The 9,190-nt window shown below is 36.2% G+C and overlaps 2 protein-coding genes across 2 annotated transcripts; one reads left to right on the top strand and one right to left on the bottom strand.

Moving 5' to 3' along the window:
• The first annotated feature begins 883 nt into the window (after positions 1 to 883).
• Positions 884 to 1,830, top strand: LOC109186404 (germin-like protein subfamily 3 member 2). Its single transcript, XM_019336365.1, has one exon. It carries the CDS (start codon positions 1,097 to 1,099, stop codon positions 1,733 to 1,735), a length of 639 nt encoding a protein of 212 aa, XP_019191910.1. The 5' UTR covers positions 884 to 1,096; the 3' UTR covers positions 1,736 to 1,830.
• A 487-nt stretch (positions 1,831 to 2,317) lies between these two features.
• LOC109186398 (protein trichome birefringence-like 36) lies at positions 2,318 to 4,816 on the bottom strand. The gene is made up of 6 exons (XM_019336359.1): positions 4,671 to 4,816; positions 4,249 to 4,638; positions 3,464 to 3,635; positions 3,151 to 3,332; positions 2,912 to 3,070; positions 2,318 to 2,837 (listed from the first exon to the last, which is right to left on the bottom strand). The coding sequence occupies exons 1-6, from the start codon at positions 4,778 to 4,780 to the stop codon at positions 2,540 to 2,542; spliced, it is 1,311 nt and encodes a 436-aa protein (XP_019191904.1). The 5' UTR covers positions 4,781 to 4,816; the 3' UTR covers positions 2,318 to 2,539.
• Positions 4,817 to 9,190: the final 4,374 nt, after the last annotated feature.

Genomic DNA, 9,190 nt, shown 5'->3' with positions numbered 1-9,190 from the left:
GGTGGTTCAGAGTTTTGTTCATGATCTAATCAATTGGTTTCTGAACTATTACTTTGGTCCCCCCCCCCCCAACCACCACCACACACACATACACCCTTAAAGTGGCCTATATGCTCTTGTTCTCATCATGTTTGTAGTCATCATTTATCTTGCTTTTGTCAAATGGGCTAGTTATGACTTGTGATGAACATCGTGTGATATTATATTCACTTGTCTTTTAATATATAAGAGAATATCAGATCTCCACCTTTCAAGATTCAATTAAAGAATTTCAGAAATCCTCACATTGTGCCATCATCTGGCACCAAGACAACAGCAGCAAGACAAGCAATGCCATGTTCAAGCTAACTACTCCTGAGACATTGTTAGCGTTATTATCTGTACTTTATTGAGTCTAACCAATAGGTTTTGGTACACTCAATTGTTCAAGTTGGGGAAGGTCATTTGGTCACTTCTCGCCTACTAGTCATCCAGTCTTTTACCAGATAAATCATCTCATATCATTTAGCGCATTAATGGTAATGTTTTTTACAAGTTTTTTTGTGGGCTCCAAATCTCCAATTTATTTATAATATAATAATAATAATTGAAATTAAAAGGGAGGAAAATTGGATTGTTCACTAGGCTGGCAATCACTCTAATCACATAGTGGGCACGTGAAGAGCACGCACCCACTTGGCACCTTTGGTACCTTGCGTGAATATACTAGAACTATCATATAGAGGGCGGGTTCATGGAGTCCATTAGGTTGGCAATGGCTACAAGTTGGGGAATAAGGGTATAATAATAGTATCTTCATTTATAAGCAAACTACTTTACTTGGAAAGCACAGTATGTACATGCCTTACTAATAATTACTAGAGAATTCTTTTGGTTCAATATATATATTCCTCAACAGCTACAGCAGCAGTTGCCAGTTGGTGCATGAAGAATCACTCTCATGACTTTAGGCTCAAGAAGATTAAATTCCAAGCAGAAGTTAGTTGGGGGGTGGAGTGCTAATTATTTGTTTAAATGCCCCGCCCTTGATTCCTTAGAATCATATCACCCATCTTTAGCCATTCTTGAATATTGAGACAAGAACATAGTACCAACCATGTTCAGTACTAAGATGACAGTTTTTTTAGTTCTTCTCCTTCAGAGCTGCATAGCCTTGGCATCTGATCCTGATCCAGTCCATGACTACTGCATACCAATACCCGAATTTTCATCAATCTTCCCATCTTGCAAGAACTCATCCCTAGTCACAGTTGAAGATTTTGTCTATTCAGGCGTTAAAAACCCCGGGGATTTCAAGAAAACCGGGTTTGCATCCATCCCGGTGAGCTCAGCTGTCTTCCCAGGCCTGCACACACTAGGCATGTCGTTTGTTCGTGCTGATTTTGATGCTGGTGGGATTAACGTGCCACATTACCATCCCAGGGCCACTGAGACCGCGTTTGTGCTGGAGGGGAAGGTCTATTCGGGGTTTGTTGATTCATCAAACAGAGTTTTCGCGAGAGTTGTGGAGAAGGGGGAGGTGATGGTGTTCCCGAGGGGACTGGTTCATTTTCAGATGAATGTTGGTGATTCCCCTGCTAGTATACTGGGGAGTTTCAACAGCCAGAATCCAGGGTTAGTGAAAATCCCTAATGCTGTGTTTGGAAGTTCCATAAAAGAAGAGTTGCTGATGAAGGCTTTTGGGCTGAGTGATAAGGAAGCTGATAAACTGAGAAAGAGGTTTGTTCCTCAGTAGTTTGCTGTGTACTTAGATTATGACAAATTGTTGTCCCAATCTCTTCACTGTTTCTTGATTTAGTAGTTGAATGTTAGAAATATTTCTTTAGACTACTGTCATAAGTCTGCAAATTCTATCTTTCTTGTTTTGTGTGACAAGGAAAACTCGTAATCACTACTTAAGAGTATGCATTAGATAAATCCTGACTTGTGGTCCTAGTTAGTGGACCCCACCTTGTGGTCCTAACTGGTATGCATTAGATAAATCTTGACGTGTGGTCCTAGTTAGTGGATCCTACCTTGTGGCCCTAACCGGTATGCATTAGATAAATCCTGACTTGTGGTCCTAGTTAGTGGACCCCACCTTGTGGTCCTAACCGGCAAAGGATCATAAGAAGGTAAACTATGTGTTTTTGATAAAGAGAGAAACCCACAACCACTACTCGATAGTGTGCAGTGGGTAAATCTCGCCTTCTGATCCTAGCCGGCAAAGGATTACAAAGTGGTAAACTAGTCTAGGTTGTTTCGGTCTTATTTTGTTATATATGGTAAGAAATTGCTTTAGAAGATGACACCATCATTTCATCCAAAAGAGAAGAAAGAACATAATGAGAACCCATCATTTCATGGAAGGTGAGAAGCTGCAATTAACATTAGTGCATAGAATGCCACAATTAACTCAAGTCAACAACTTTTCACAAAGAAAGAAAGAGAAAAGGGAAAAGAAACTCAACAGATCTTTTGAGACAAGAGATCTCAATGACCCATCCCTAGAGCTTATACAGCATGAGACACCTTTCACACTTAGAGACAAGCTAAGGCTCTAGAGCATGGCATTCAACATCTCATTCCAAATATCGGGCACGCCAGGAAGGCACCAGTGGCTACAATCGGATTTGTAGCCTCGGAGGTGCTGCTTCTCTTCTTGACCTACGACTTTACCATAAACGGAGGGATGAGCGTCTCTTCTAAACGCTGACATTGTACTGATATCCTGCAAATACACCGGGAAGTTCATCCTTCTCAGCACCTGTTTTAGTACCACCAGCTGTTGAGGTACTCGGGGGCGACTAAAGTGCTCCAGAGGCTCCCTCTCGTTGAAACATTTCCACCCGTTTTCTCTAAACAAACCATTCACAGCAAACCGTAAGATTTCAAAACATAATTTCATGCATATATTCACCATCCTAGCTACCTGTTATGCTTAGGCGACATGCTTCTGAAGAAGACTCGGCTTTTCCTGGGATCGACGTTTAAGTCTATCCATTTAGCCCATGTCATGAGCCCTTTCTCATAGGCAACCATAGGGTTCATATATCTGAAGAAATTGGTACCCTCCATAATATAATCCCACCTGAAAATCATACAATCATATTCTCTTCTAAGTAGTTAAAATCAAGAAGAAGTTTAAGAGGAAGTTCAATCAAGACTTACGAGCTCCGGTTTTGAGAATGAGTCCACCAATGAGCTGAATCAAACACAAGCACATCAGAGCCTCTCCAGTACCTTGCATTCTCTTCTATCAAATCAAGATGCAGTATTCTCTTGTTTTCTGCTCCTTGCTTCAATTCCACGAGGAATGGAGCCCAGCAGAACTCAATGGATGTCTCGTAATCCTATGAAACACACAAGGGTTTGTAATTAACTACCTAGGTAGATGCTAGCAGTCAAGAAAGACAACCTAGTACAATGAGCAATTACAACCAGATTACTTGGAGTTAATCTGAGTTGGGAAGTTGTTAATTACCAGAGCATGGAAAGCCATGGAAGGTCCATTGTAGGTGACAGTCTTTCTATCAGTGGGAATAACAGATTGTACTAAGCAAACAAGAGACTCCCATTGATTCCTCATTATAGAATCACCCACAAGCATTATTCTTTTCCTCCTCATCCTCCCCAGAAACTCCAATGCATCAAACCTACAATATCCAAAAATATCAAACACTTCTTTTCTTTAGTGACGAGAGAAACCGTAGCCTCAGGTGTGTACTAGGCAAACCCCACCTTGTTACTGACTAGGTAAACCAGCCTAGATTGCTCATAGCTAACTAGTTCAAATCAAGAAAGACCAATAGGTTGTTCTCTGAGAATCAAATTTGTAATCTTATAGTTACAAAGTTAACTGCCTAACCAACCAACTTAGGTCGAGTTGGTAAACCAGACTAAGTTGCTTATAGCTAATAGGCTCAAATTAATGACCAAAAAGTCCAATAGACCGCTCTAGCTAGAAATCAAACTGGTAATATTGTAGTTACCAAGTTAGCCTACGAACAAATAAACTTGGATTGAGGTAGTCAACAAGCCTGTCATAACTAACCAGCTCAAATCAAGAAGAACAAAATAACCAATAGGCCGCTTTGAGTAGAAATCAAACTTATAATCTTATAATTACCAAGTTAACCGGCTAACCAACAAACTTATGTGGAGTTGTCCCTAAATATCAAACACTTTTGCTCAAGGTAGAAGCAGATAATGAAAAGCGACAAAATTAATGGCGGCAGAAGAGAGTGGTCGGCCGGAAATTAGTAGTACCTGGGAATGGTGCAGCCATCTGGCTTCCATTTCCACTTTTGGTAGTCGGAATCGGGGCGGCCGTTCTTCGAGCACGAAACGGCGGTGCTAAGATATGGGCAACGGGCGGGGTCGTAGAGAGGGTAAGATTGATCAAAGACCCATTTTCCGGTGGAGAAATCGCAGCTTCTGAGGGATGCATGGCGGCTCTGGACCATGCTGATCTCGTCGTCGTGGTCGTCGCCGTCCAGCCATGACAGTTCCTCTATTTCGTACGGCGAGGACTCTGCGCAGAAGAAGAAGCTCGAGAGAAGAAGGAACACGAAGAAGAAGAAGAAGAAAAGACAGAAACTTTTCGCCATTAATGGCAATGTAGGAGGAAAGGTGGAAGTGTAGCAGAGAGTAGAGTCAGTAGTGGGACTGGGGGGGACTCATCACGCCCATGGTGAAGCTCCTTTAAAGCTCGTCCATGGTGCACTTTAAAGTGGAGAAATTGAAGGGCCTCGCGGCGTGACTTGCGCTGCTGGGTGGGACGCACAATCAAATGCATCATCCATTCTTGCTAACTCATTACTGTCCAATTTTGCATTATACTTGCAGAGTTACCGGAGATGGGTTAAACAATAAATTATACACAAAATTTTAAGGTGACATCAGTGTGTTTTACCCCGCTTATGACCGTGTTTGGTTAATTAGACTTTTTGTAACTTCAAAATACTAAAATTAAAAAACTATCCAAAACAATTTTTTCAATTAGCTTTATGAGAAAGGAAATAATACCAAACAGTTATCAGCTAACAGCTAATTTACCAAACATCTTTCTAATTAACCAAATCGACTAACAACGAACAGCTATGCCATTTACCAAACAGGGTCTATTTGTAATATAATTCAGTAGATCTTGTTCTTGTATAATAGCACACAATCACATTAGATAGACCTTTTTCTTCCTAGATAGACTTTGCATCAATCATTATACAATGGAGTATCGTTTACCTTTAATTTTAAGGTGAATTACCGACATAAAGTTCATTTTTAATATATTGAATATTTATTTTTTGAAAGTTTATTTTTTGTGTGCTAAAAGTTTATTATGTGGTATACTACCTATAAAAAAAAATTCAATACATTAAAAATAATATTCAATATGCTAAAAATAAACATTTATCCATAGTCCATATTTCAATATAGAACATGGTTCACAATATAATTTCCCACCCTACACTAGGTAGATCTCATTCCTTTGTAATAGATCTCATGGGTAGACTTCATTGTTGTGTAATAATTAACTCACAAACCACACATGAGAGGTAACTTGCATTAAGAATACCTTATGTGACGGACTCGATCGAAAGGGTGTTAGTAAAAATTGAACACGTGACATTTTGATACGAAAATTATGTTTAACCACTCACCGAGTCATTTTGAGACTAATTTTTTTATTTGATTTTATTGGTGATTGATGTGCATAGTTATTTTCTTTTATTTGTTAGACATTTCTACATTGAGTAATATTGTTACAAGCTAATTCATATTTTTTTTTTTTAAAAAAAAGTATTACAATTAAAATTAGTGTACATATAGTAGGTGAATTACTGGATAGTTGTTGACAAATTATAAAATTTGACAGTGAGAATAGTGAAGCAAGCAAGGATTAAGTAGCCTAAAATTGGGGGTGGTAGGCCATTCACTTTTCTATTATTTTAGTACACTATCTTTTTTGTTTTGACTGTCTAATCTCTACAATTTACATTTTATTTTTTAAGAGTAAATACCCAAAATAGTCCATCGACTATAGCTAAATTTACAAATTGGTCCTCGACTTTCAATTTCAACCAATTAAGTCCTTAACTTTACAATTTTGACACAATTTAGTCCTCCATCTATTTGACCGTTTGTTGACCGTGATCGACAATCTCCAGAAGAACCTTAAACTCTCGTCTGAGCACGTGGAGGCCTCCAGGATGACGTTGCACCGATTTGGAAACACGTCGTCTTCTTCGCTCTGGTATGAACTCAACTATATTGAATCCAAAGGGAGGATGAAGAAAGGCGACCGGATTTGGTAGATTGCTTTCGACAGTGGATTCGGATGTAACAGTGCGGTCTGGAAATGCAATCGGAACCTTAAAAAATTGACGATGGACCATGAAATTACATATATATCCTCAAAAATCACAGTCAACAAACGGTCAAATAGACAGAGGACCAAATTGTGTTAAAATTACAAAGTTAAGGACTTAATTGGTTGAAATTGAAAGTCGATGATCAATTTGTGAATTTAGCTATAGTCGAGAGACCATTTTGGGTATTTACTCTTTTTTAAATAATATATGACTTAAACGTGTCTTGATTTTATTGATAGAAGAGAACGAGAATAATAAAAACTATAATCATTCACATACACACTTGATTTATGGAGTTAATATGTGTTGTTGATTTATAATATATACCAATATACCATTTTTTTGGGGTGAAATATAATATATACAATTAGTTGTGGTTTAATAATAATAATAATAATAATAATAATAATAATAATAATAATAATAATAATAATAATAATAATTATTATTATTATTATTATTATTATTATTATTATTATTATTATTATTATTATTATTATTTATTTCATAGGTTTGAACTTTATTGAGAATGTATAGATAGATTTGGACTACTGCATATATGAAAATTTTAGTTTTTAAGTATAAAATATAGAGACAATGTTTGGTAACAAAGTTAGCTTATTAGTTAATTTTGATTTGTTTGACCATTATTAGATGTTTGACTTGGTTAAACAATCAATATTATTGTTTGATTAAATAGTTTTTTTTTTTAATAGTAATAGCTTATTGTTCTAAAACGCTAAAATTCAAAAAGCTGCTCAAAACAGCTTTTTCGATCAATTTTTTAATTTGAGAAAATAAAGTATACCCTTAAAGGTCATTTGCATGTAATCAACTATCAGCTAACAACTAATTTACCAAACATCTTTCTACAATCAGCTAATGATATCAACTAGTCAGATCCGCTAACCAAATCTGCTAATAGTTATTTACCAAACACTTCCAGAATAATTTTTGGTTTTTAAGTAACCGATATAATCGGTCGAAATTGACAGTCAATTATTTTGGCGGTTATAGCATTTACTTTGGTCATTTATAAACATAACTGACCGACCGTTTGCTCACCCCTCCACCTGTTGGACACTAGTGGTGCACCATTAAACGCACACTAGCACTATTGGTGTGTTTTTTCCCCTCCAAGCAGGGCCTACATAAAAAACTATCATTTGTAGAATTGTAGGAGCAACTATTTTCTTCTTTCTCTCATATTCTTTCTCTTGTTCACCTTACAATAAACTACGGGAAAATTGTCAAATACACCCCAAACTTTATACGAGAAGTCAATTAAGCTCTCAAACTTTTAAAAGTTACAATTAAGCACATAAACATCAATTTAATGTATCAATTAAAAACCAAAAATTGGTTAGTGACTTCTAATAACAATTCATTAGGACCCCGACGATTGTCCGACAATGTTCAAATTACTTTCGAGTGAAAACATACGACAGGCAACCAACAAGTCGCCGGAGAAGGCGTCACAGTTGGTTGTCTTTTCTGGGAACTGGAGATGGCTACCAAACTGGTCACCATCTTTACCAACAGAGAAGGCGATTGGAGATAGCGACCAACTTGTGGCGGCCAGTTTGGTCACCATCTCTAGTAGGCGGAGAAGGCGACCAACTGCGACACCTTCTCTAATGATCTTCTGGTCGCCCGTCACCGATTTTCACCAGAAGTAATCGGAACAAGAGCGGACAACCGCTGAAACCTTAGTGACCTATTATTACAAGTCAATAACTGATTTTTGGGCATTGATGCACTACATTGATATGTTTATATGTTTAATTGTAACTTTTAAAAGTTCAAAAGTCTAATTAACTTCTCGTATAAATTTTGGAGATGTATTTGACACTTTTTCTAAAATCTACAAAAAAAAAAAAAAAAAAAAAAAACAAAAAATCATGTTGGGATTGCTCTAATTTAGTATGCATTGAATTTGTCATGTCAGATGAAATAATCCCTCACGCAAACCAAATAAGAGTAACACCATCAGCCATGATTTTTTATTAGTTTTTTTGCCAACAAGATATAGGAGAGAGGAAAAAATAAGAGAGAAAAAAAAAATCACAAAAAGTTAAAAAAAAAAAAAAAAAAAACTTTTACGTCTCCATTATTATTATTATTATTATTATTATTATTATTATTATTATTATTATTATTATTATTATTATTATTATTATTATTTTTGTAAAAAATAACTGGTGCGCAAAACCAGCGCAAGTTTTCTTTTATTTTATTTATTTATTTATTTACTTATTTATTTTAGGTGAGATTCACATTTACTGCAAAATCAAAATCTTCTCTTTTCTCACTCTCTCACCTCCAATTCACCTTTTTTCTCTTACACTTAAGCAAAAAAAATTCATGAAAAAGTCACTTCTGAGAATGCTCTAATAAAATCACTATGGTCTTGTAGCTAGTACATGTGATGATGTTTTTTTGTTTTTTTTTTTTCAATAAAAAAATATAGGTGGGCGTTGGACAGCAAGCAGCACAACAAAGAAATTTCATTTTTTTTAAAATGTAATGTGGTAGGCTGGTAACAGAACCAATAATATATATATATATGTGTGTGTGTGTGTGAGAGAGACCATTAGCATCCCTCTTGTGTATAATAATTTTGTTAAATCATGGACAAACTGGAAATTCGAATTCAAAATGGTTAGCTTAGCACTCTTGTTTTGACTTCAATAGTTCAATTGACATTCTTTTGTTTTTGACTTTTTGAACGAAAATACAAGAGTTTTTAAATGACAGAACAAAATTTACAGTCATTACTCAAAAATGTATCTCATTCTTTAATTATTGTACCTTTATATATTGACTCAAGAATAGTC

Source organism: Ipomoea nil, unplaced genomic scaffold (assembly GCF_001879475.1).
Source record: "Ipomoea nil cultivar Tokyo-kokei standard unplaced genomic scaffold, Asagao_1.1 scaffold1407, whole genome shotgun sequence".
NCBI lineage: Eukaryota > Viridiplantae > Streptophyta > Magnoliopsida > Solanales > Convolvulaceae > Ipomoea > Ipomoea nil.
This window is presented reverse-complemented; position numbering and strand designations above follow the sequence as displayed.